Genomic DNA, 27020 nt, shown 5'->3' on the forward strand with positions numbered 1-27020 from the left:
GCCGGCTGCCACAAGGATGGGTTTGCCCGGGACGCTTCCAGAGCACTAGCGCGGGCACTTCTGTCGGGGCAGGGGGCTGCGGCGCTGTTCGGATGCAATGGTGGGACCTATTGCTCCTGTGGTGGCATCGCAACACTGCAAGATCAGTTGTGTCCATTGCAATTAAGTTTGCGGGATCTGGACATGAGAGGATCGAGCGTGTACGTGTAACTGTGGCAGCTCTTCGGCGTTTCTCCTGACTGCACCTCCTGCTCGCGTGCATCTGACTAGCGCCCGGTTCCGACTGCCAAATACACCGATCCTCAGGGCTCGTATCCTTAATCTGGCTTTGGGAACTACCCGAACGAGCATGCATCGGTTTTTCTTGGTTGCCAGGCAAGCTGCGGCAAGGCAGTGCGGCCGCGGGCCGGGGGACTGCCGGGGCGGAAGGACGGACATGGCTCTGCGCTGCGCCGCTTCGCTGGCGGCCGGGCGGCAGCCGCGGGGTCCCCGGCGGGAGGGGACGATGCGCTGGAGCAGCGCAGCCAAGCCCTCCGCCGTGAAGATCAACGAGAAGGCGAGCAGGGAGAAGATCCTGACGCTGGAGTCCATGAACCCGCAAGTGAAGGCGGTGGAATACGCGGTGCGCGGCCCCATCGTTCTGAAAGCCGGGGAGATCGAGAAGGAGCTGCGGAAGGTGAGACAGGGACGGCCGGGCAGGGCAGGGCGCGCTCGCCGCAGCCGCACCGGCTCTGCCCCGGGCGCTCCTCCGCCGCCGCTCCGGTTGGGATGTCGCGGGGCTCGGCGGGGACGTGACACCCCGCGGGGCTGAGACGTGACCCTGTGGAAGCGTCGGGAAAGCGGGAGGCACCACGAGTGCCTCCTGGAAGTTAAAAACTCTCGGAGCTCAGCAGCCTTTCCCCCATCCCTCTGCTGCCCCGAGCCGTGGCCGGACGCGCCCTGCGCCTCCCGCCCCTGCCCGGGCCGGCCCCGGCCCCGCTCCGCTGCGGCACCCCGGCCCCGAGCCCCTTCCCACGGGAGGCGGCAGAGGCACGGAACAATGGAACCCTGCCTGGCTACTGTTCATCTGGTGTCACTGGCCGCCTGAGGCAGATACGGGACACCCCCATAAAGCAGTGTTTACATTTCTCCGGCCACTTTGACCCTTTGCTGCAATCCCGTGTCCTTTGTGTTATACGAGGGGGTGAGTGACCAGCTTTCGTCATCCTGATAGAGCGTTTAAGTTGTTCATGTGGATTTTAGAGGCACTGCCTTGGCCGGGCTCCTGGCAGGTGAGCTGGCCCGGCTGTCCCGGGCACTGCCCCGCAGCCTCGCCCAGCGCTGCTCTGCGCCGTCCGAGGAGATCACCGGCAGTGTGCTCCTTTTCTTCTAGCTGCAGAAGCTGGGGTGCCTGAGGACAAACCTTCAGAGCACGAACACTCGCTGCCCAAAGTTGTAGGTGGTTGGTACTCTTTGGCGGATCAGATAATAAAGCAGATCCTAAGGATCTGGGCCAGTATGTGCTATATAAAGCATCAAATCAGTCGGTGCTTATATTTTTGCTTCCTATTTCTTTCTCATTCTTTGAAAAAAAGATTTTTTTAAACCCCTTAGCAATACAGACGTGGCTTTTTGCTTCTACCATTCAAACCACAGCTTCCCCTCTCATCACAGGGACTCATTTTTGTTTTGAATAAAGCGTCTGGCAGAGTGGTTTTTTTGCAATTTTAGCTGTTATTCCCTGCTGTCACTGCTTTAGAGAACCTTTCTAATATCTTATTGCAGGTACTGCAAGAACATTTTCATTAGTTCATGTAAAGTGCTTTGAACAAAAAAGTGCTATAGCAATTCTAACCATAAGAGATTTAATTCTCTGGTCTTCATGTTACTTGGTTTCCCTTGTTTTAGAACGTAAAACATGTTTTGAGCTCACTGTAGTATATGCATCAACTATTTATGTCTAACTCAGTAATTACTACAAACAGCCTTTTTTTTTTTTTTTTTAAGAATTTCACTTTGAAACTTCAGAGTGGTGATGGAGAATTAATTTTGGAACATCTGTTTTGATTTTTGCTTTTAAACTTGTTTATAAAGGTGTCATTGTGTTTATGCAACTAGGTTCCCTAGTGGATGCATTTTCCAGAGTATAAAACCTTCCAGTTCTCACTGAGCATGTTTGTTTTCAAGTTAACATCACAGAGCAGGGGATATTACTTGACAAAACAAATATAAAAGGCCCTTCACAAACTCCTCCCAGCTCCCCTGCTTACTCCAGTTACCAGCTGAATCACTGGCAGAGACAATAATCTACTGTGCACTTTTGAAAAAATATAACAGCAAATCATTGCCAATCGCTTTATTAAAAGATTTTTATGTCAGTTTTGTTGTGCCCACTTACATGGCATTTTCCATTTAATTATTTTGCTGGAACCAGCTCATGAAATAATGTTTGCCATTGATAATGGCTACCAGCATTCCTAGGGGTGACTGTGCTTTAACACAGGTAAGGCAAATAAAACCTCCCAGCTGGCAGGGATAGAGGACAGAATTACTGCAAAAGTTGAGACAGTGTATGCACAGAGAACTAATTAACTTGAGGAAGCAGAAATACTTGAAAGAAATACTTTACTTGTTTCCACACTTCTCAAGTTACTCATTGCTCTTTGCTTTTCTGATAAAAATGCTGTTATTCATTCTGGTGTTTGATCAAGCTGTCTGCTACAGCACACAGTGTTGAGTAATACCTGGGCTCCTTATAAATGAAAAATTATAGGTTATCTAATTGTCTATTTTTTGCTTGAATGTGTGTCTGAAATTTAATTCTGTGTGCTCACCCGTCAGTGGCACTTCTTTGTTTCCTTAAGTTGCACAGCTTTTCCCATCCCTCTCAGTCTTAGCTCACAGAGTTAGGCCAAGCACTGCCAGCAGAATTAACACTGCTGGATAAAGGGAAGAGGCTGAAGTGGCTGACAGAGGAAGGAGGTGCCCCACAGCATCTCTAGATCCATGGCCACTCTTCACTAGCAGCAAGAACTGCCCCATAACAACTCTTCTGCATCTGAAGGGGAAGGAGATTTGCACAGGCAGGAGAGCACAGGCTCCCTGGTATGAGGTGGAAGCACTGCAGTGGCTCTGGGTAACAAAAACAGGCAGGGGTGAAGCAATGGCACTAAATCTGCATTTATCCTGTTCTGCACGGATGCCTTTAGATAATTTGTTTCTAAACTAAAAGCACCCTAAATGCAGCCATTGTCTAATCAGATGTGATAGAGGCTCTCCCTGTTTAAACTTGGTTCCATTGGGTTACTCTTCATACTTGTGTAACTCCTACAGCTGTTATGGAGACTATAAAACAGCTCCTTGGAGCTGTTTGCACAATGTAAGCTTTCATCTGCACTGAGATTTGTTCTGCTGTCTCACATCTCAAAGAGCAGCTCCTCTATTATTCTCTCTGGCACTTGCTGCTTCTCTGTATTAACTGCAAATGATCACAACAGGAGCTGTAATTCCACAGTGCACACAGAAATAAGGACTAGAATGTTACTCAAGAAGTCTCTAACTGGACAACTGAAGGGATGTTCCTTAAAAAAAACAAAATGAGGCATTAGTTTCAGCTCGTGTGCCTGTGACTAAGCCAGTGTAAGTGACAAGTAAAATACTCAATTAAAGCAGATTAAGATTGATTGCCCAATAGGGGTGAGGCATGCTGTACCTGGATTTCACAAGTTTTGCTGGCTTGTGACCTATATGCATCTAGGTGGAAAATCAGGGGTTTGATCTACATTAAGTCTTTCAAGATGGAAATCTTCAGGCAAAATCAGTGATTGAATTACTTTCCTGAACCTTTTGTTTCATAATTTTGAAATTGTGTTATGCTTCAAAAGTGAAAACCCTTTTTCTCTTCCTTTTTGCTATTGGTAGCAATTAGCTGATTCTAGGTTACTAAGATGACAGAAATAATTGATTCCAACCATTTTCCTTAGTGTTTCTGGCAACTTTTTAAAGCAAGCTAGAACACAGGCATATTTTAATAAATGATTACACTCTAAATAGAACTCAATCAACTAAGACCTTTTTTCTACCCCCTTTGTGTAGACTTGCTAACAGATGGCCACGGTATCAAGTATTGACTTTAATTACATTTCAGACTAGAAAATTGCTCCTGAACACAAATTCAATGCAATAATAATGCAATCTCTGAACAGAGCCCTTCTTTTTACCTAATCAGTAATAACAAACTAACTTATCTTTACACAGGCAGGACACATACCTGATTTGTTGCTTCGCATTCATACTAATTTTAACTGACCTTGTTATGGAAAATCCCTTCATATCTGTCTGTTACTCTGCCATTTCTGTTCATTTATATTCTCCTTTTCTCCCCAGTTCCTGATTGGGTTTTCCATAATGTCAAGTTCTGGGTTAGGTTAAGTTGCCTCACATCTCCTTGCAAAGCATGTTCATATTAATCAGCACTTCAGGATGCACAAGTCAGCTCAGGTAACACTGGAAGCAGTGCCTGGCTCAGTGCAAGGCACGCGGGGTCCTGCCAAACTTTCCAGCTACTGAAAGAGAATTGTAGGGTGGGAAGAGGGAGTTCCTTCAGATAGCACAGGTGGGTAACACATCCCAGCCCTGGGCTGGAGCTGTGGGCCGTCAGTGGCATTATACAGTTTCTATACACTGAAGCCCCTATTTTGCTGTTACCTTTCCAGTGAAAGGGTTGTACATTCATCTCCTGTGCCCACGCTTTTCATTTGCATAACTCTTGCAAATAGGTTCCTGTTTCACGTTTATTCAAGCCACTTGTTCACTCCCTACATTGCTATTTAGACAATAAAACTACCAAAATCCTTCTGCTTAGGCAGCTGAAATCTCAGGCAGCTTCTGCTAAAGTATTTTGGGTAAAATACTGTAGAGCTTTTTTTCCCCCTCACTAATTCATCAGGTTTTTAAATTGAATAGAAAAAATCTGACTTAGAATCCAGCCTTTATTATAAATGTGAATTGCCTGTGTCCCTGGGAGTTTTGGAAAGATAAAACACAATTTAGACAATGACATGCAGAAATATAATTTAACATGCCAAGGAAAAGATTCAAGATTGACTGGTACACCCAGTAATGAAAGATGTTAAGCTTAAATTACCATCCTATAATTTTCTGCTTTGAATACGTGACTGTGTGCACACGAAGAAAGTATCTTCCAGGCAGGAGCATCTGACCTCATTAAGACAGAACTGTTGTTCCTCAGTTGTCTGTACATGTTGCATACATAAGTGAATCTGTAGTAAAACCCATGGTTTTTAAGAGGGCAAAAACTACTGCAGATGAAGGTGAAAGAAAACTGATTTCAAGAGCACAGTTATCAAAATTATGTGTTCAGAAGCTCACAGCCCACAGAATCCAGTTTTTGATATTTTCTGGTTGAATACATTAGCAAAATTTATTCTAAAATAGACCTTTTCCAATAACTCCCCAAATTAAGAGGGTCTTAATGTCTAATCACTTTTGAATGAGCATTATTTTAATTCTGAAATTTATGAAATCCAGTTATGTTATGAAATCTAGTGCTTTATCTATATAGGCAAAAATTCTGAATGTATATCCACTTCGATCAATGTGTCAGGCAAAAGTAACTTGAGGACAAGTCCTGTTCTGTAATCTCTGAACCAGATCTGCCAATTAATGATCAGCCCCACCGATTTTCTCATGTGATATGAGGGGGATGCAAGTCATCACTGCCATTTTAAGTCAAAATCCAGAATTTACCTTTTCCTTCCTCCCCAAAACAGCTCATGTCAGCTTGAATTACACAAGCATAATACAAACTCAAAGCCTTACTCCAAGGGAAGCAGGTCAGGTTTATTTTTCTTCTGTGAGCTGTTTTAATAAAAATATTGGAATGCTAATTCAGCTCTTCAGGTCCCAATTAGTTAAGGGCCTCTGGGCAGTGCTTTCTTGGCCTCTTTTAAAGAGAAAAAAGCAAGCAAGCAACTTGGCTACTACAGTGTAGATCTCAGCTGTGCTGAAATGTTTGGGTTTGCCAGCTCTGATTGTACAGCTTGTTTGTGCAAGTCACAGCAAAAGCAGTCTCAAGAAATAGTACAGTGTTTCACAGTGTGATGTTATTGCCTGATAACCATCAAGAGGAGGCACAAAGCAGTGGCGAGGAAAATGAAACAATTGGGAGCTGCCAGGAGCAGGCAAATTTTGAAATTCAGAGGTAGCTGTAATACCAAGGTTCTCTTCTGGGGTTAAAAGCAGCTCACATTTTCATGGCCTCCTCAAGGGAACTCTTTTCAATTCTTTCCTGTTGCCATTACCAAATCCACACATGCTCTCTCCAGACTGATGGTTTTCCTTTGAAATTTGCTGAAGACTTAAAAAAGACAGTGTCAGGTGGGTTTGCACCCTTCTTCACTCTTTCTGGGCACAGGGGTATTTTGCAGTTTGCCAGCATTGTCCGATGGTACCTTGTAAAGGGAACCTGCAAGTACACTAAAACTCCTCCGAGACAGAGCAGGTCCTGGCAGGGCATTGCCCTCCTGGGGGTTCTTTGGGGTGATGTATGGCAGGGCATTGCCCTCCTGGGGGTTCTTTGGGGTGGTGTATGGCAGGGCATTGCCCTCCTGGGGGTTCTTTGGGGTGATGTATGGCAGGGCATTGCCCTCCTGGGGGTTCTTTGGGGTGGTGTATGGCAGGGCATTGCCCTCCTGGGGGTTCTTTGGGGTGGTGTATGGCAGGGCATTGCCCTCATGGGGGTTCTTTGGGGTGGTGTATGGCAGGGCATTGCCCTCCTGGGGGTTCTTTGGGGTGGTGTATGTTCTGGCATCGCATTGCTTCTTTCATCAAGTCATTCTCCCAAGCCTTCTTGCGTCACAACTCCCTCCTTGAGAGATAGCTCATCATTTCATACTTCCTTCTCCTTTCCTGATGGGTTACCAGAGGCTCTGGGGATGTCTAGGGAAGAGGAAACTTCCCCAAACCTGGTTAACTGCATAAAGATTTGTATTGACTTTGCATCAGTGAATTCCAGTTCATGTATAAAAATCTCTTCTTCCAACTTTGTGTGATATCTTGATACAGTTGTTAGAGTAATTGTGTCTGGCTTGCTTCAAGTTTCATCAGGTTTCTTTAAAGATCCATTTCCTCTAAACAGAGCAGAGACAGAAGTAACTGTTGGAGGAAGAAATTTCCAAAGAGCATATTCCAAATCCTGGAAGATTCTTTTATTCCATTAAAATCCTTTCATTATCCAGAAGATGGCTACAAAAAGACAGTGCATGTTTTACACATGGAAGTGAAAAATGGCTTCTACAGCTTTAAAAAAGGGCTACTATCGTGAATTTGTTTGCTAACACTGTCAGAAGAGTGGCAGCAGCCTGGCCTTGTTCCGAGCTGAAGCGGAATCACGTTGTGAGCACAGTGTGAGGTGCCGCCAAAGGCAGGAGGCTGGAGCAGAGCTTGTTTTGTAGGGCTGGGCATTGCCTCTGATCCTTGATGTGGTTTATATCCTCCTCACAAGGCAGGAGAGTCCATCTGGAACTTACTGCTCACTAGTTTGTTATTAAAGGTCCTGTTATGCAAGCTTCCCTTTTGCAGAGCTCTGCCTGCTTCCAGGCAGCCAGCCTGCCTCTCAAGCACACCTTGCAAGCCTACCTGTACCCAGAGAGAGGGAGGGCATGAGACACAGGCAAGTGTGGTGGGGGATCCCAAGAGGAGAGCAGAACAACTCCAGTGGCCCAGTTCCTGCTCCCCCTGGGTGTTCCTTGGCTTGCAGGGATGTAACTTGTCTCAGCTCAGGTGTGTTGCTGACATGGTTAAAGACTGCGTAGCCTTCTGAAGTGAAATAAATCCATGACTTGTTGCAGCCCTTTTCCTGCTGCTCTACAGTTTGATAGTGAGGTTATCGACATCACATTCACATTTCCTCCTTTCGTACAGATCTTTCCACAGATCTTCCAAAAAGTATTTGGCATAACCCTTCCCTTGGGTACCCACACCCATCACCGTTGGGGAAACCTTGACACAAGTACTCAGTGACTGATGCTGCTCTGTCTGAAGGATCTGAGCAGAATCCTGCCCTGAGCCCTTCTCCAGAGTCAAAGGCCCTGTCTAGGCTTCCCTTGCTGCCAGCTTCTGGTGTCCCTGCTTTGACACTTTGACCCATTAACACTCGGCACTTGTTCTTGCCTCTTGTTGTTTTCTGTTCCTTTTTTTTAAAACGGTAAGATGGGACTTTTTGTTCTAAATAACTTTTTTAGATATTTTTTTAAGAACTTGTTTAGAACTTTTTGTTCTAAACTAAATCTGAACAACTTCTGATACTCCTTTTTTTTCCATAGAGAGACTAGAAATCAAGCAATAGAAAAATACTAAGTGGCCATAGCAATTTTTGTATAGATTTCACTAGGAGAGGATATAACAAGTCTCATGAAGGCAGTTCTAAAGAATTGCTGACATTTAACTCGTTGTCAGGGAAGGAGAAGGCTCCAGTTATTTAAAAGCATTTCTCTTTTGAAAGGCAAAAAGACAACAGCTCTTGTAGCTGAGATCAAGAAATATAAATTAGTCAAGAGAACCATGGGCCCTTAAGCCCATGTGGGAACTGTTTGTACCACACAGAAAATGCAGCATTCCTTCTCTAACAAGATTTTCTGGTGAAAGAACTACTGTGTATAGTTTACTATTTGTTCCAGATCCATCATTTGAGAAACAAAGGGAGTATGGGGTTTGTGGAGTAGGTGATGATTCTATACCTGCAGTGATGGCAAAAACACTGAGTTTGGCCCTAGTAAAGATATAAATGGTATCAATGCTAATAAGCTACAACATTATTTATGATAAGCCTGACATAGGCACCAGAAAGACCTGTTGCCTTTGTTTTAAAGGCTGTACCACTATAAAAACTCCAAAAGTACATTATAAAATGCCAGGTACCTTTCAGCATTTCACCAACCACAGAAGCAGTTATTTTTTATTGCAGAAAAAATAGAATTTGTAAGCAAAAAATCTAATTAGTCTAATGTAATGTATTTCTATTATTAGGGAGTTGGTTTGTTTTTGGTTTTAATCTGATAAATCAGAGTATTTCTATTTTATGTTGCTATGTTTTCAGATTGCCTAACTTAGAGGCAAATAAAGTATCATCCATAATATTTAACAGATTTGTATTACTTTGCAAATCTAGTGAAACTGATTCAATTTGTTGGAAGCAGCAAATGCAACCAAAATACGTGGGATTTTTTCTTCATTTCAAGCAAATGGAATTTGCTCTTCTTCTACATACACCTTTCTCTTCCTGCTTATTTGTACTTAGAATGAAACAGTGTTGTGCTGTCAGTGGACCCCAGATAACTTGAAGAGAACACATTTTTAGCTGTTTACATTGCTCATAAATTACTAAACTTCAGCCTCAGATAAGGGTAATGTCTGACATCCCTATTTCTAATTATTTAGAGCTGAAATGAGGCTCTTAATTTGGTGAACACTTAGATCAACAAGTATAAAAGCAAATGACTTGATGGACTCAGTGTGTCTCAATTATTTCAAGTGAACTTTTGTTTTTTCAATTGCTGCTAAATGTAAGGCCGTATAAAACTGACCCTTTTCAATCAGGATCATGTAATCCCAATTGTCTGGTCCTAATGCCATTCCTAACTCAATATTTAATTACAAACAAACAAACAAACAAACAAACACAAAGGCTCTCAGATATATGATGGACTGGATCCATCCAGTGGGATACTGGGGATTGTGCAGCCTTAAAGCTCCAAATCTTGGCATTCCTGGGAATCTGTAACCCTGGTGGCTGCCTGTATTATTGCTACTTGCACATCTGGCTTCTGGTGTGTCATTGAAGTCCAACACCATAGGCCATGGTGGAAAAACAAAAATTAGTAAAGGCTCACTAGACACATATTCTATATCCAAATCCAGGAACTGGCTGTAAATACATGGACCAGGAAGAGGCTTTCTGAGTTCATACCCAGATCAAGTTGTTATGGATAATTTTCTACAGAAAATGAATCCGTCTGATTTTGCAATTCCTTAGTCCACATGACAATTCTGTCACTGTTAGGATGCCTCCCTGCTATCTCTGAAATAGACATTAGAACAACTCTAAATTTATTATTGTCTCTCTCACTTATTCTTCTTGTAAAGTTGGCCTTTACTTTCAGTTAATATTATTTATTTAAACCACTGGTGGTTTTCTCAACCAGTCAGTTTTGCTTTTTAAAGAGCTGTGATTGCTAATCAACATTCATTAACTTCTTTCCCTGTGTTCTCATGATGCATTCAGTTTCTCACAGGAAAAATGGCAGGCCATTCAGATTTTGGAGACTAGGAAGCTTTTAAATATTCATGGTGATTATTTAGCACTTCTGCTGTTTATCATACAGAACCTCACTATATTTTGTGGAACATCTCTACATGGAAAAGTGGGGTCATCATACAAGAAATACCTAATCTAAGTGTAACATAAATAAGCAAGCAGCATCTTTACTGTTTTTACTCTGAAAGAACTAAAGGTCTTGAGGTTTCTTTTGTTGGTGGTTTCTCAAATATCCTCAAGTCTTTTTAGCTTCTTGACTGATCCATCCCTCCCTTAGGTCTCTCAAAGAAGTTGTTCTAATACGGACAATTCAAAATGCTTTTTTAATCTTTTCTACTTCAGTGTTAGTTTCCAGCCAAGTCACTCTCTTACTTCCAGCTAGCAGAAAAATAAAAGCCAGCCTATCATTTAAAAATGTGTCACAGTCAACATAATTTCTGTAAACCATGTAAGATTTGCTGGCAGTATTGTACAAGAAATGCATTAAGCTTTACGTTAAACACTGTAGCTGTTCCCAGATCAGGCACTGTTTAGTTACAGCCACATGACAGATACTAAAAAAGAATCTTCTACTTCAGCCCTAACAAAACATTCTGAATGATTCCTTTCTAGGGAATCAAAAAACCTTTTACTGAAGTGATTAAAGCCAACATTGGAGATGCACATGCAATGGGACAGAGACCAATCACCTTCCTCCGTCAGGTAAGACTACTATGAAATATTTATTCATTTTTTATTAGATTGTCTTAAAGTTGTCTGATATAGGTATTAGTATTAATGATTCCCTAGATGCAATTAGATTTAAAACTATTCTTTTGTAAAGGATTTAAAATGTTCATTTTTGAGCCAAAGTCCTGTTGTTGGATGATTGTCCTCATTTAACACAGTAGCTTTCCTTAGTTTCCATATCATTCCCCACCCATATTTTTTCCTGCCACTTCTGTGTTATCAGTCAGCACATTCATTATCAATAATGCTCTTCAAGAAAGGAAGTGGTTCTCTTTAAAGAAAAAAGCAGAAGTCTTTCTTCATCTGAAAAAATACTTTGAAATCTGCACGTAGCTGGGTTCAGCTGCTTGTACTGTGTCTCATTTTGCACGTTTTACCTCTAGGCAAGATAATTGGTAGGTTAACTTTTAGGAAAGATTACAACAGAATTCATATTTGTATATTATTCCTAAAACACAAATAAAGTTAAAATGAGTATTATCTTATTTACTGAGCATCCCTCACACCCTCATGTAAAATCCTCCATCTATAACAATGTTAATTCAGAGAGCTGCAGGACAAATGGAAGTGTTACCAAAGACCTGAGAGTCCAGGTGATGAGATTGTAAAATCAAGCTATGCAGCAAACTAGGGAGATCTGAGCTTCTTATACATTATTCAAATGTATTACAGGTTATTCCAATGTTATAAAATAAAATGGGGAATCCTTCCTCCCCATGACTGTGTGCACACATGGATTAATTCATTATCATTGCCCTACAAGATGACAACAATAATATCCATATTATACCATGGAAGCATAAAAATGAGAGGGACTGGAATAAATTAAGCTGATCTCAAAAGAGACCTCTCAATTCTTTGAGTCTTATATTCCTTCATTAACTTAATTCTTCTGGGTTGTGTTTCTACTTTTACTGTGTTCTATATCACCACTTCTTTTTTAAAATTAAATATTTCCCATGAATTCAAATCAGTGAGAACTAGAAGTTATTTTGGGGAAGGACTATTAGAACATGCCACTATGACTTCACAATTTGATTGTATTTCTCAGTTCTGCTCCATATTTAAAGTCTAGTGGGCTATAGAAGTGGGCTAGTAATACACAGAGTGGAGGATAGAGCTGCTTAGAGATAGCATAGGAATAATTAACTGTGCTTTACTGTGTTTGCACTATGCTTAGCTCAACTGGAATCTTTACTGTCTGTAATACAAATAGTTAATAATTCTAGAACTGTTTTTATAGCTTAACTTGGAACCTGATAAGATTTTTTTCTACTCTGTGAGCACAACTCTTAAAAAAAACCAACAGCAAACTCTTCACCAATAAACCAATAACTTGATTTTTTAATTAGCCAGTATTTGTGATCTTCATTTCCAAGGAAAGTTAACATAATATCATCAAGTTAAAATAAGCATTGCAAAGTGGCCAATTGGCATTTTCTTGGCACTCCAGGTAGTGGCCCTGTGTACATACCCAAACCTGTTGGACAGCCCGAGCTTTCCAGAAGACGCCAAAAAGCGCGCCAGGCGGATCTTGCAGGGCTGTGGAGGAAACAGCTTAGGTAAGGCTCTGTTCCCCTTGCTCCTGTTGGTGTCAGACACAACAAAGGGGGTTTCAATAACTGCAGCTGATGCGGGTGGTGAGCAATGGTGCAAAGTTCTGGCAGGACTTGTCACAGAGGAGAAGGTGAGGGTTAGAAATCTAAGGAGCCCTTGCCACAATAACATCCAGGCATAACTCTAAATGGAATGCTGAGGTATTTTTGTGCAAGGAAAGTGGCAGAGAGCACTAATGAGGCTCTGTTCTGTTGGTATGACAGCTCTTAATCTGGGGCTCTGTGTCTCCTGCTAAGACTGCGTGGAGGGTTTTACAGTTTTACCTCCTCCAGTTGTTTCTTTGCCCAGGAGTCCACTTCCCTGTAATGCTGGTGTCCACAAACAACATGTGTCCATCTCAGCTGATCCAGTGCACACTCTTGGATCTTAATTTGAACCATCAGTTCAAGTATGTTTTCTGGGGTATCAGAACCTCAGGTACCCAGGTAATAATCCTGTGCAAAAGGAAAGCTGCACTGCTGAAAGGTGGTAGTCTTTTACCTAACTGAAGGTGTCAAAGCTCTATCTGTCCAAGGTAAAATAACTCTTGAAAGCACTACAGAGCTCTGTTCTTCAGCCACTGTTCCTACAAGAGTGCACATGTCATATCCACATAAGTACAAACATTGCATATTCAGTAGAAAGGAAATGAAAGAGACAATTTCTTTCCCATCTAGTGATTGTGCTGCCTACCTGTACCTGGCAATGCCATGAGAATTTGTACTCTGCAGCAACTGCTACAGCTGCTGGGTGGAGCAAAAAATCTGGCACACTTACCTTCTTTCAAGTAGGCAAACGGTGACATTTCAGAGGACTTATTGCAGTAATTGGCATATTTCTTAATATTTGTGATTGTGGTGCCTGTTTGCACTGGTATATTTTAAGAGTAGGTGCTGTGAAACTTAATAAAATAATAAACAAAACATAATAAAATAAACAAAACATAAACAGTGATTGTATTAGCAGTATTTCAAGCTTGGACTATTCCTAACAACACATCCTAATATTAAATGTATTTTAACTTCACCTTCTTTGTATTGGTTTGTGTTTTAATGTAGACCATTAAAAGCACATTTATCAAAACTGAGAAGTTCCTCTAGCTCAATGAATCTGTTTCCTGTCTTAGTTTGGAACAATAAATCCACATAGTTCTGCTGGCACGTAGGAGTTACTGGGGATACATTTGAATTTTGACTCAGTCATTCTTTGTAGTGATTCTCAAATTCAGGGATGTGGAAGGAGTTCTCAGAATGATCAGTCTTGTCCTTGGTGCTCCCCTTCCCCTTAAGGGCATGGTAGCCCCATGTTAGAGGAAAATGTAAGGAATTCAGCCTTGCATAATATTTCAGAAAAACATCCCTTTTCTTCAGAAGATCACACATTTCCCATAATTTCTGTTAGCTCAGTAGACTTTGAGGAAGTAGGCCTGAAACAGTTGCGGTATTCAAATAAGATGATAATTCTGAACACATCCTATTAAGTTCAGTGGCTAAATTGAGGTTCTGTAAATAACTGGAGTCTAAATGGGTTTTAATCTTGAAATCATTTATGCCAAGAACAACTGTATCTCTAAATTCCTGACAACTGAAACCACTGTAGACTTTACTGATGTGCTGTACTGGTTTCTGTCCCCTCTCCACCCTCCCTGTCTCCAGAACCCTGTGTCAGCCCCTCCTCTTGGCCTCTGGAGCTCAGAGGAACCCTGTGTCAGCCTCTGTACAGATCCCAAAACACAGTCAGAGGCACAGGGATGTGCAGATGAATGGAAGTCACCTCTATCACTTTGTTGGTAGTCTGACAACTTACTGCTGTTCTCTTCATGGCTGAGAAGGAGAAATTGCCTTTGGTGAAAAACCAAAGATTAAAAACTGACCCCACTGTGTTGTGTTCAAAACCTTATTTTTCAACAAATTTGTTGAAAAGCAAAGCGCAAAGGTGAAATCACTACTTATGGTCAAAGCCATTTGAACTGTCACATCCATATCCATACCAGCCTATTTAAAGGTATTAACTGTAAATTAAATATGAATATGAGATTTCCTCTGGAAGTGAACTAGAATACTCTCACTTCCAGTGAACATTCATTTGGCAAGACCCTACTCATGGTTTTGAGTGTTGCTACTCCCAGGCCATGTATGAAGGCTCAGATGTGTCCTCAGCTTCTCCTGTGTCCAAACACTCTGGGATTCTACTGACACCACTTACTTTGCATGTGGGATAATTGGCATGTCTTTCCAGGCATTTGAGACATCCCTCCTATATATAAAAATATATAATATATGCAGCTTTTTAGGTTGGGTTTATTTATTTGCATCCCACAGTGCAAACACAGGCTCTAGTCAAAGCCATCAACTGAGTACAATTAAGTGTAGAAGTACAGTGCCAATAAATGTTCTGTATATCCTCAGAGTGGTAGGACAGCACCCAATGGAGCACAAGGCAGAATGACAGCTTAGGTTTGTTCTCCTCCCTTAACAGCATCCTCCTGGCTGTGGTCAAAGACCCAGGTACAGACCCAGTAGAACTTCTACTGTAAAGTAAACGTTTAGGACATCAGGGAACTTCGTGCCCTGAATCACCGATTTGTCCCATGCAATTGTGCAGTACTTGCAAAGGTTCTTTGTCTTTTTAAATCATGCTTTCACAGAAGTCCTACCAGGCAGACTACTAGCAGATAACTGAGCGATAAGAGTTAAGTCAGGCGTAATTATTCCACTCCACTCAACAAGCAAAGAAGATTCTGCAGCTTCCTGACAATGTTCTAAAATAGATGTACACTTGTCACTTCTTTGTCCATCAGTCTTAGGCTTCATAGCTTGAATTCATTCCTCACCTTGACCTAGGCTTATTTTTACTCTTTATTTGTTGCACATTCTCAGCAGTGATGCACACAGGCATCTAACACCTCATTTTATTTCCAATTATTATTGGAAATTAGCTGTGCTTTGCAAACTGCACATGAGATTGGGGGGATTATAGACATTTCTGAAATGTGGTTGTGGGAGATGCTGTGGGGGAAGGAGAGGAGCAGTTTAGGATTTTTTTGGTTTCAGACTGTGGGAGAAAACAATATGTTATTTTCACGTTGCAGATAAAACCTTTATATTCATCATGGATTAAAAGAAGTTACTTTCCTTTCTATTGCTCATGCTACCTCTGTTCCTTGTTCCCATTACTTAAATAGGAGTTTGTTTACACTCAGGAGTGCTTCTGACATAAAGAAAGCAACTGAAATATAGTAAAAATAGGATTGCTGTCCCAGTTTGCAAAATAGTCTTGAAATCACACTTTTTACCAATCCAGTATTTCTTGTATTTTAGTGCTACTTATTGTACCTACTTTCAAATTAATTCTTTTGCTGTATGAACAAATCTGCTCCCTTTCCTCCTCCATGGGAAAAAAAGCAAACCTGGGGAATCCATATAAATACGACTCATATATACAAACTACTCCATACAATATTAGCTCAGGAGTTTTGCTAGCATACAGAAAATCTGATATACATTGCACTCAATTCTCATCTCATTCTGTATTTTTCACAGGATCCTACACGGCCAGCCAAGGTATAAATTGCATCCGTGAAGATGTTGCTTCATATATTGAAAGAAGAGATGGAGGGGTTCCTGCAGACCCAGATAACATCTATCTCACCACTGGGGCGAGTGATGGCATTTCTGTGAGTGCTACAGTGAAACCTGACCCTTCTTGGTACAAACCCTGGCTTATCAGTTACCTCTGCAAATACAGATCCCTGTTGAACCTCTGGTCTCAGAAAGTCCTGTGAGTTTGTTCTGGCAGATCCTGAAGCCACATTCAGTGAATATCCAATACTGTGAACAAACCAGAGAACCCCTTGTGTGAATGTCAGGAGCCAGCTAAGAAGTGTGTGCAAAGCCTCTTAGTATACATTAAATTGTACCTTTCCGTAAAGGTCATATAAAATGAACTACAGGCGCCTAAATAAAAATGTAGAAGATTCAGTGCATTCAGACTAAATAATGGTTGTTCTCAGTGGTTAAGACACATAAACACTGAAGATTAGAGAGTATCAGTCAGTGGCAGAGGGAGGAATGATCTTATTTCAAGTTGTTACCAGCTGAGTGAGGATGGTCTAAGCTTAATGGAATGGCTAGTGCAGATCAATGCCAGTGAAAATCCCAAAGATTTATTTCTGTTTGTGTATTTTAGTTTGTTTGAGAAAAACTTCATGGTTTGAGTTCATGCAGGGTTCAGAGATGTTCCTCAGTTAAGACAGGAATACCAGTCTCTATCAGACTGCTCCTTTGCACTGACACATTTCCTGACAGACGAGCAGCAGTTTGGCTTTTGTGAAAGCAGCCTTTGTCAGAGTGTTGGTGAAGGTGCTTTTTTAAAGGACATCTAGTGGCAGAGCTCAGAACGACAGCGATCCGGCAGGAGCAGCTCTCCGGAGGCCTGCAGTCAATTGGCTTTCCAGAGTTTCTGACACTGGCAGCTTGTCAGGAACGGCAGCGAAGCGCATCTAATCTGCACCGTGTGGTTTGATTTCGCCACTGATGTAAAGTCAGCACTACAACGAGTCTCATTCTTTGGCCCTTTTGAAGATAAAACAACTTTTGTTTCACACCTCAGGGGAGAGATGGTGTTAAGGAGATTTTAAATATGCATTTGGTCCTGATTATATGTTTTGGATGCTTGGTATTTTTAAACTAGTGGTGGGTACAAAATTATGTTGATTATAAATCATTAGCTTAGCAGCTGAGTATGTGATGAGAGGCACAGAACAGCAGATTTTGTACTAGAACCATAAAGAAACTAAAGGATACTGCTGCTGAGAGAAAAGATATTTTTGGGTTTAGATGCCAATTAGATGCTGATAAGGATGCTTGCTTTGATTGCACCTGTACTTCAGTTTTCCTGTGGTTATAAAGGCAGGAAATCTCTCTGCTTCCTGCCCCTCATGCGCTGTTTAATTTAATTTACATGTAAAAAGCCTCCACATCACACAGACACTCGGCACAAGGAAATTGTCTGGACTGACCTTAGCACAAACATTACCTTTCTGCCTGTATCTGCTGGGCATAAGCTACATATGACTTTATTTCCATCCCAAGACATGCAGACTTTGGTCTGTTCTGTTACTTGAAAATGAAAACATAATTGCTCCTAATGTGAAACAGGTTTCTCTGTTCCAAGGCAGAATCTGCACAGGCCCCAGTTCTAATTTCTGGTTTTATTTATTGGTCTCTTGTGGTTAATGAGATAAAAATGAATGGAAGGCAATGAGCAAGAACTAGCTAAAGCTTCTTTGCTTACAACAGAGCACAACAGAAAAATCATGATCTTGATATTCCTGTTTCCAACTTGCCCTCTAGCCTTGTGCTCAAAATGTTTTTCCTAAATTTTGCAGTTGATTGGGCATGATCTTTGGAAGTTATGACATGAGCAGATTCCATTAAGCTTAGACCATCCTCACTCAGCCAGTAACAACTTGAAATAAATAATTCCCTTTGACTATCTGCTTCTAGGAGAGAAATCCACCTTAACTCTACGCTTTTTTTAGGAAGGAAATTTAGTAACTTATTCCAGAGTATATTATTAATTCTGGTGCATGATCTATTTTATTTTTTTAATTCCTACTTTTTTCCCCAGGCAATTTTAAAGATCCTGATCTCAGGAGGTGGCAAATCCCGAACAGGAGTGATGATTCCTATACCCCAGTATCCCTTATACTCAGCAGCCATCTCTGAACTGGATGCTATCCAGGTGAACTACTATTTGGATGAAGAAAACTGCTGGGCTCTAAATGTGAATGAACTTCGCCGTGCCTTGAATGAAGCTAAGGCATATTGCAATCCAAAAGTCCTCTGCATCATCAACCCTGGAAATCCCACAGGTCTGTAGGAATTTTATTTAATGAAGGAATGTTATTTATTTAATGAAGGAATGTAGGAATTTTATTTAATGAAAATAAATTTATTTATTTTATTTATTTTCTTTCCTTTTTCATTCATTTGACATTGCAGGCAAATTCTAAGCACATGTCAAATATGTTGAGCTGAATTCCAGAGATTGGTAGGTGCTCTAAGTAGGGCAGCGTGCTTTACTTTTAGAAACATATTTTCAGTATTGTGGAACTCTGGAAAGGAGGGAGCAGATTCACTTCACTGGAACCCATTTGAAGCTGCTGCTTCCACTGAAGTTTTCCAGACTTGTGGAATGACTTTCAGTCACTTTAGGAAAGATCTTGCCTCTAGCATGGCCTGTAGCCCCTTGGCTTCTGAGAGGCAGTGGCTGTAATAACTCAGAACTCAGTGGCAAGCCTCTCTCAGAATTTAGCTTCTTGAGTAGTTGAGGATGATTGGTGAGAAGCCAGCTCCCACCTAACCATCATGCATGTGAGCACTTCCAGTGATTAGCTATACACAGAGTACTCTCAATAAGGCCTTGATTGATTACTGTATCTCACACTCCCTTTGCCTGAGATGGACTAAGTTACCTTATACCATAATTCTTCTCAAAATGCTCCTTAATTTCATACTTGGTGAACTGAATTCTAAAGTTCAATAGCACTTTCCTGAGGAAGAGGGATATCTTCTTGAAAAGGTGGTAATCTAAGTAGGTGAGGGCGAAAAGATTTGTATGTGTACACTCCACTAACTTTCTTCTTGCTTTAAAAATCAAACTACAGGACAGGTGCAAAACAGAAAGTGCATTGAAGATGTGATACACTTTGCTTGGGAAGAGAAACTTTTTCTTCTGGCTGATGAGGTAATGGAATGATCTGTTCTCTCAAAAGCACATCTAAGAGTACGCATATGAGGTATCATTTTGTTCCATGTGTGGTATTGGTATTTTTTAAGTACAGGGAGCAGACTCTCTGTTATCATATTAAGACATCAACAGACATGCAAGATTCTTAATATGAAAGGATCAGTATAACAGGTGGCTTGATCTGGGTTTGAACTGGAGAGAAAGTGTAGGGGACACAAGGAAGAACTTAAAAACCTACATGCTGCTCAGACCACTGCAAATGGAAGAAACAGAAGAAAAATCAATTTAAACATACAAGTAAAGGTTAAATCATACAAAGAAGCTCACTGTTCTTCCAAAGGCCCAGCCTTTAAGTGTGGTCACATCAGATAAAAAGTATCATTACAGTAACTTCTACTTTACAAAGAACCTTGTGTCTTCTAACAGCTTTTAAGTTTTGAGTGCAAGCACTGTTTCTTCAGTTCACATCTGCCTCTCTAAAAGGCCGTGTTTTATCCTTAGTTGGGGGAACAGAGCACATTAATGTCTTCTGACTGTTCAGGTTTACCAGGACAATGTGTACTCTGAAGGATGCCAGTTTCATTCCTTCAAAAAGATTCTGTATGAGATGGGACCCGAGTACTATAACAATGTTGAGCTGGCCTCTTTTCACTCCACCTCTAAGGGATACATGGGCGAGTAAGTCTGATTTAGTTTTTTTTTTATTTCATCTTCCTCATTAATCTGGTTGGACAGCCCTTTGATATTACTGACCTGAAGGTAATCCATCATGATTAATCCTCTATTAATTTTAACTAAAGACTATTAAGAAAAGAAAAACAAGCACAGAGTAATGGATTAACTCAGTGGTTTTCAAAGTACCAAATAATAAGCGTGTTTATTTCAGACACCTAATGCCTCAGTCCCACAAAGGTGAAATTCTACAGTCCCAATCTGGACCTAGATAAAGGAAAATTGGCCTCCAACATTCAAGGGAACAGCTCAGTAATCACTGGGATATTACAAATGTTTGGGTTTGGTTGTTTTGGAGAGGAGGAGATGGAAGAAAAGGAATTTTTTGATTAAATGTATGCTGCTACAGCCATATGCTCTTGTTCTGAAGATTAAAGATCCATGTTAATTGTTAACTTGCCTACCAGGGAAGCTGCATGTCCACCTTTATCTCTGTATGGGATACTGGGACTTAATGAAATGTCATGCAGCTCCATCTTAAACCATTATCAGTGTGGCAGCTGTTTCAACAAGCTCTATCTTACCTGTTGTGAGATTCTCATCAATTGTCTTTCCACTCCTGCAGTCATTTACATGGTTTTGTTGTATTTATACACTTGAGGTTAACTGATCTCTTCTGTTCACTTTGGCACAGATGTGGCTACAGAGGAGGTTACATGGAGGTCATTAACTTGCACCCGGAAATTAAAGGCCAGCTCGTTAAGCTGCTTTCTGTTCGCCTTTGTCCTCCAGTCTCAGGACAAGCAGCCATGGATATTGTGGTGAATCCTCCAGTACCTGGAGAAGAATCTTATGCACAGTTCATAAAGGTCAGCAATAACGTGCCTGTTCTTTTGTGCATTTCCCAAACCTATCCTAAGTATTGGGAACTCAGATTATGCACAGAGACCAAAGAGTTTTCTTTCCTTTCTCCTTGGACAATCTAGTATTAGCCAATTTACACAACTATGCCATGTATTGAAAATTATCTCAATGTGACATTTAAAAATACTAGGAAGGCATTATCAAATCAGCTTTCTTGCTGATACATTCAACATTTTTCCTGTGTTTAATATGACAAAAGGTTTACTAATTGAGATTTGCGGTTACTAAAATCTAAACAGGAATATAAGTTTAAATTAATTTATAAAATGAATCTTTTTCTTAAATATCCAGTGTCTCTATTACTAAGCAACATGAAAATCTGTATTAAAGTATACATATAGTTTCTCACTTGTAAAAATGAAGCTGAGTCTAGCTTAAGATATTGCATTATCAAGTCAAATCAAAGGTTCAATTAACATGGTCTCTAAAAATAGCCAGGAGTAGAAGCTCAGGAAGAAGACTGTGAGAAGAGGGCACACAGATAATTTCTGCAGGTTATTATCTGTCTGCAACACTGTAATTGTATCCTGCTAAAGCCTTTTTGCATTGCAGTTTTTAAGAGCACACCTGGAATTTGGAACATGGTTTGCTCTTTCAGCTCAGCAAAGCCCTACCAGTGTCTCATTTGGGGAAGGCCTTTTGAAACATCATCACTTCTCTCGGTGATTTATTGCTACTTAAAATGTGTCCAACTGAGCACCTTCCTTTTAAACAGGAGAAGGAATCTGTTTTGAACAACCTTGCCAAAAAAGCTAAACTAACAGAAGACATGTTTAACAAGATCCCAGGAGTTCACTGCAACCCCCTTCAGGGAGCTATGTACGCTTTCCCACGGATCTTTATTCCTTCCAAAGCCATCGAGGAAGCAAAGGTCAGTCAGTCATTCCTACCCCAATCCATTTTAACCTCCTCTAACCTGTGCCTGCCACTTCTGATGATGAACGGTGATTCCAGAGATGGAGTACAAAAGCAGTATTTAACGGGCTGTGTATGATCTTAAATACAACGATATTAGTATATCAATATATAATATATCAAATATATCAATAACCTTTCTTTGAAGAGAGGAAAACAGGACAGATGGTTTCATGCCAGTGCTCGGGCTCCCAGGCTGAGGGTGTCCCCAAGGCTGTTGGTGTTTAGGTCACACAGGTAGCTGGTCCTGTGCAGTTCCAAATTGCTGCCGTGCCTGGGCTGAGGTGAGCAGCACGTGTGAGTGGCAGTGTGCTACTGACCCTACGAGAGAAGCCACATTCACCAAGAATGGGAAAGAGGGCTGGAGGTTTCCTTACAAATTTCACCTTTTTGCCTTTGGGACAGTAACCTATGTTAATAAATGATAAGTCTTTCTGGCCCTAAGTAGATCTCTGAAACCTAATTTGTAATATTCATTTTGTACACGGAATTTTATTAGCACAGCTGAGAACAAAAATAGGGCTGTTTTTCAGCTGCTTATTTGATTAGGTATATAACCTGTATATATTTAAGAACTTTTCATAGTTATTAATCAGGGGACTTCCTCGGCAGGAGATTATTCTGAGGGAAAAAAATAGTAACTGCCAACAGAACTGGAACACACAGTCCTCAAATTAATTTAATCTTATCAAATGTCAGTGCCTTAGATATTTCCAAGTACAACTTTCAGATGTTGACAAAAGTTACAAGCAAGTCAAGGGGAATAACAAAATTACCTAAACCCTTTCTTTTGAAGTGAGTTTTTGTGTAAGTTCTTCAGCCCTGTTCTTCCATGAAGTACTGTTATTTAATTCAGTGTGAACTGCCCCATAAGCAATTGTTCCTCATCTTCTTTAGTAAATTGGATAAGAAACTAATAATATAACATTAGGTTTCAGGAGGAAAAAAAGCAATTATTCTATGTATTAGGAATATTTTGACTTCAATAATTCCAAGGCATCCATTCCCTTAGGCTCATAAAATGGCACCTGATATGTTCTATTGCATGAAACTTCTGGAAGAGACTGGAATATGTGTTGTACCTGGAAGTGGATTTGGCCAGAGAGAAGGAACCTACCATTACAGGTACAATTTCTGCTTGTTTAAAAGCAAATTAGCAGTAGTAAGCAAAGTACCATCCCAGTTCTTTCTCTTCTGATTGAATGCAAGGATTTTTATTTCAGTTTATGTTGTCTCAGTTTCTACTGGACAATTTCTGTAGACTGGCAGTAAGGTCAAAGACCTGGTCTGCTACATGAGCTATACATGTTTTTATGGTGTTTTTACAGCTTGCTGGCATGATTTGATTCTATTTTTAGTGGCATTTGAAATGCCAGTATAATATTCTATTATACTGGCATTTGAAATGCCTTCTCCAGGAATACAAACAATAGTAATAGTTTAGACTTTAATTTTAAAGTTGGCTCTGGAATTATGAAAATTGTCCTGCATTCTTCTGGGGGGAGGAGGGGGTTAAACTGTGTTTCCATATGGAGAAACTGCATGAAAAATGCAGTCTCTTCCCTATAAATCTGCTCCTTAAACACTCTGGATAACTTTACCAAAACAAGATGTGGAACTAAATATTCTAATACCAAAACTTGCTTCTAATAAACAGAACTTTGCTCCAGCCAAGCCACTGATAGCTAGAATTTATCAGAGAATTTAGTCTTCCTCAGTCTGAAACAACACAGCAGAGGGTATCTTTAGCCTTGACAGTTCTGCAACACAGCCTGAGTACACACAGCTGCAGGCAAAACCTGCAGAATCCATCCCTGCACCAGTGTGGAAATAGGAAACCCATTGTGTTCTGTGGGTCTTGCACACAGCCTGGCATCCACAGCCCATGGGATTTTCAGGGTGTGCAGAAGAAGGGAAAAGGGAGTAAAGCATGCAGAATGGGATGTTGCATCGTTTTAATGCTTCTGAACTCAGTTTTCAATTAAAGAAAAAAATGTACATTTACTCATAACTGACAATTCTTAAAGCTCAAAAAAATGGGTATAATTTGGCATAACTGCCCAATGGTGGAAACTGAGTTGCTGTTATTTCTTACTGACAATCCTGACAGTTCTTGAATTCCTGTATTCTAACCAATAAAAACAAATTGCTCAGGTTTATAGTATGGTTAAATTAAAGTATAAATGCAAAAAAATGAGAGAATCACATCAAACCAGATGTTAAACTTAACATGTTACTTGCTGTGCCTTGAGATTAATCAAGATCTGTGCAAAGTTTGTGGTTTAGTTGGTTCTAAAGAAAATATGGGATTTTTTTTTATTTCTTTAAATATTATTTTTCAGAATGACCATTCTTCCTCCAGTAGAGAAGCTGAAGACCCTACTGGAGAAAGTGAAAGACTTCCACATAAAGTTTCTTGAAAAATATGCATGAAACTACTGTGGCTTTTCCCCCTCATCCCTTCCCCTTCAAGGCAAATGCAGACAACGAACAATGATGTGCTGAGAATGTGCTGTTTATATAATTTAACTAAATTCAAAATAGATAGAACCAGACTCAGATCCTGCTACAACTTATTGGACTATTAAAGTTATGTCTGGTGTAGAAGACATTGTTACACCAGGTTTTTTTTTTTAAGGGGAAGGGGAAGAATGTGAAAAAAGCATTGAGAAGAGTCAGTAAATGTTTTTGTGCCTTGATTGAAAGTTACATTTGTGAACTTTTGACTCAATAGGTTGGGGAAGGGAAATGCTCATTAAAATTACTACTGTCATGTGGGTTTTTTACAAAACAGAAATGCCAAGTTCAATTGTTTAGATAGGAATGTGTTTCCCATCCTAAAATTCTACTAAACAAAAATCCAAACTACTACATTATAGGTATTGCTTGGTTTAATTTTTGTTGTTTTTGTTGTGAAGTGTGAAGTGTTCTCCAAACCTGATCAAGCATGTAAGGACAGCGTGCTTGTTTAAAAAAATCTTCAGCAGATGTGTGCAGATACCTTTGATACCTGCTGAAAAGAAATCCTATCATCCCAGCATAGCTGGAGTGGAATATACAGTTTTGATCAGAGGAGTGAACTGGTGTCTGCTTGAACCATATTTTTTGAAACTGAAACATAGCAAAGAATACAATCTTCTTCTTCCTGTGCTATTCAACACATGATCCCAGCATAAGGGCACTGAACACTTCCTGCCATAACAACTCCAGGAGTCTCCTGTTAACCCCATCTTTTATACACATGGAACAGAGTACGCTACTGTCCCGAAGCAGATGTGAGTACAGGCAATCCTTTCAAGGAGGGTAAAACACAACCCTTTCAGAACCGCTCTGGCTGTGGGCAGCATTAGTTGGGAATCATCACACAGCCCCTCTAGCTGGCCAAAATCCAGCTGGAACTTGCCAGGACTGACACGTTGTTACCAGGAGAAACACTGGGGGCTGATTTCTAATGAAGAGGAAGGTATTTAAAGGATAATGCCTTGCACCAAGCATAAAGATAACAATAGTACAGCTGACACCTAAATCTTCCACAGTCCCGCTGCTGGCTGAGCGATCCTGAGTGCTTCTCAAAGCTCAGCTGAACAAGGTGGCTATCTAGGACTACAGCTAAGTGACTCCACTAATTTCTGCCAGCTTCCCTGCAAAACAAAGGACAGCTTCTGTTTCTCTAGAGCTGGAAGCTGGATACCTTCTGCTAGCTCTGATAAAGGGCTAAAGGAACAGAGCTTTCAGTATTCAGATGTGAAAGCATTAGCATTTGTCAGGCTTAGGCTCAGCATTTATGGAGTTTATTCATCAAGAATCATCAATATCACATTCAATCTAGTCATTCATTTTAAGTTCTTATTTAGAAGTAAACTCATTTTAATGTCTACTGGCACTTTGTGAGGCTGCTGTTGTAGCTGGTTCCACACCCTGTGCTGATCCAGCTTCCCAAAGCCAAGGGCTAGAGAAACACCATCCAGATAAACCTGTGCCAATTTATCATGTGAGGAAGATGAGAGGTTGCCAATAACCGTCCTTGCCACAGCAGCTCCAGTCTGTGACCCAGCACTGGCAGTGGGTGAGCTTCTCACAGGTCCTTACTGAGGCCTGGGAGGAGAATTGATTCCTCTCAATCACTTGCCAGGGGTCACAGGTTATGGATGAAAATGGCACAGCTGCTACACAAAGCTACTGTGGAGGATTGGAGGAAAAAGTTGTTTTTCTCCTCAGAGCAGTGCACTTTGGGAGGAGAGCACCCTGAGAACACTTATGCTGCTGCCACCCATTGAAAAATACAACCTGTCAGCACTCTCCACTTGGCATCCTTAATATGCACTAATAAAACAAACCCAGAAAGCAAAACCGTGGGGGGAGGTCAGAATAATGATGTGAAAATAAGACAAACAGCACTTTCCTACTCTAGGAATGTGTCCAAATCAGATCTGGCTTTGGACTCTTAATGCAGTGTAGATTGAAACTAAGATCTAACAATGGGAGTTAGAATATTTTTTATATTTTTGTAACTACAGCTTTTTCATGGGGTAGTATTTGTAATCTAATAAGTCAATAGATTTTATATTTGCCTTGCATTTGCACCTGATACTTCTGGAAAAAAATGTAAAGATTTACAAGTTTATAATGATAATTTACAGGTGTGAAAGGCTTTTTGTTTTAAGTCAGGACAGCAATTCTTACACTTTTGAATCAAAATATAATGGCATAAACTGAGTTTTTTCTAAACATTCTATTATGGTGCCTTTTCTGTTTCTGACATTATAAGGGATAACAATTTATTCTTGATGCATCTCATATGGAAGGGTGTGATTTCTATTGTCCATCCACAATATTTGTATGTATTGTGATAAGGTTAATGTGCATTTTTGTGGAACAATCCTGTAAACATACGACAAAAAGGCTTGTTTTCCATGTCTTTGAAATATTCCATTGATAACAGACAATCCTTCCTTTCAAATGCATGCTTCTAGGTTCGATCTTCCTCCAGGTGCTCCTTATAACAGTACTTCAGATGTATGAGACTTCCAAATAATAAAGCACATGCTAAAGAAATGGTAATACTTCTCCATTTTCTATGTCACTGGAGCAACACCAGCTGGATTGCACTATGACA

General features: G+C 40.7%; 1 protein-coding gene across 1 annotated transcript; it reads left to right on the forward strand.

Annotated features, from left to right (window-relative positions):
* Positions 1-26965, forward strand: GPT2 (glutamic--pyruvic transaminase 2). Its single transcript, XM_063410548.1, has 11 exons — positions 1-676; positions 10928-11017; positions 12498-12606; positions 16183-16316; positions 18272-18515; positions 19311-19390; positions 19935-20071; positions 20760-20934; positions 21705-21860; positions 22917-23029; positions 24247-26965. Exons 1-11 carry the CDS (start codon positions 350-352, stop codon positions 24335-24337), a joined length of 1656 nt encoding a protein of 551 aa, XP_063266618.1. The 5' UTR covers positions 1-349; the 3' UTR covers positions 24338-26965.
* The last annotated feature ends 55 nt before the right edge of the window (positions 26966-27020 follow it).

The sequence above is a fragment of the Prinia subflava genome, chromosome 13, assembly GCF_021018805.1.
Source record: "Prinia subflava isolate CZ2003 ecotype Zambia chromosome 13, Cam_Psub_1.2, whole genome shotgun sequence".
In the NCBI taxonomy this organism is placed as follows: Eukaryota; Metazoa; Chordata; class Aves; order Passeriformes; family Cisticolidae; genus Prinia; species Prinia subflava.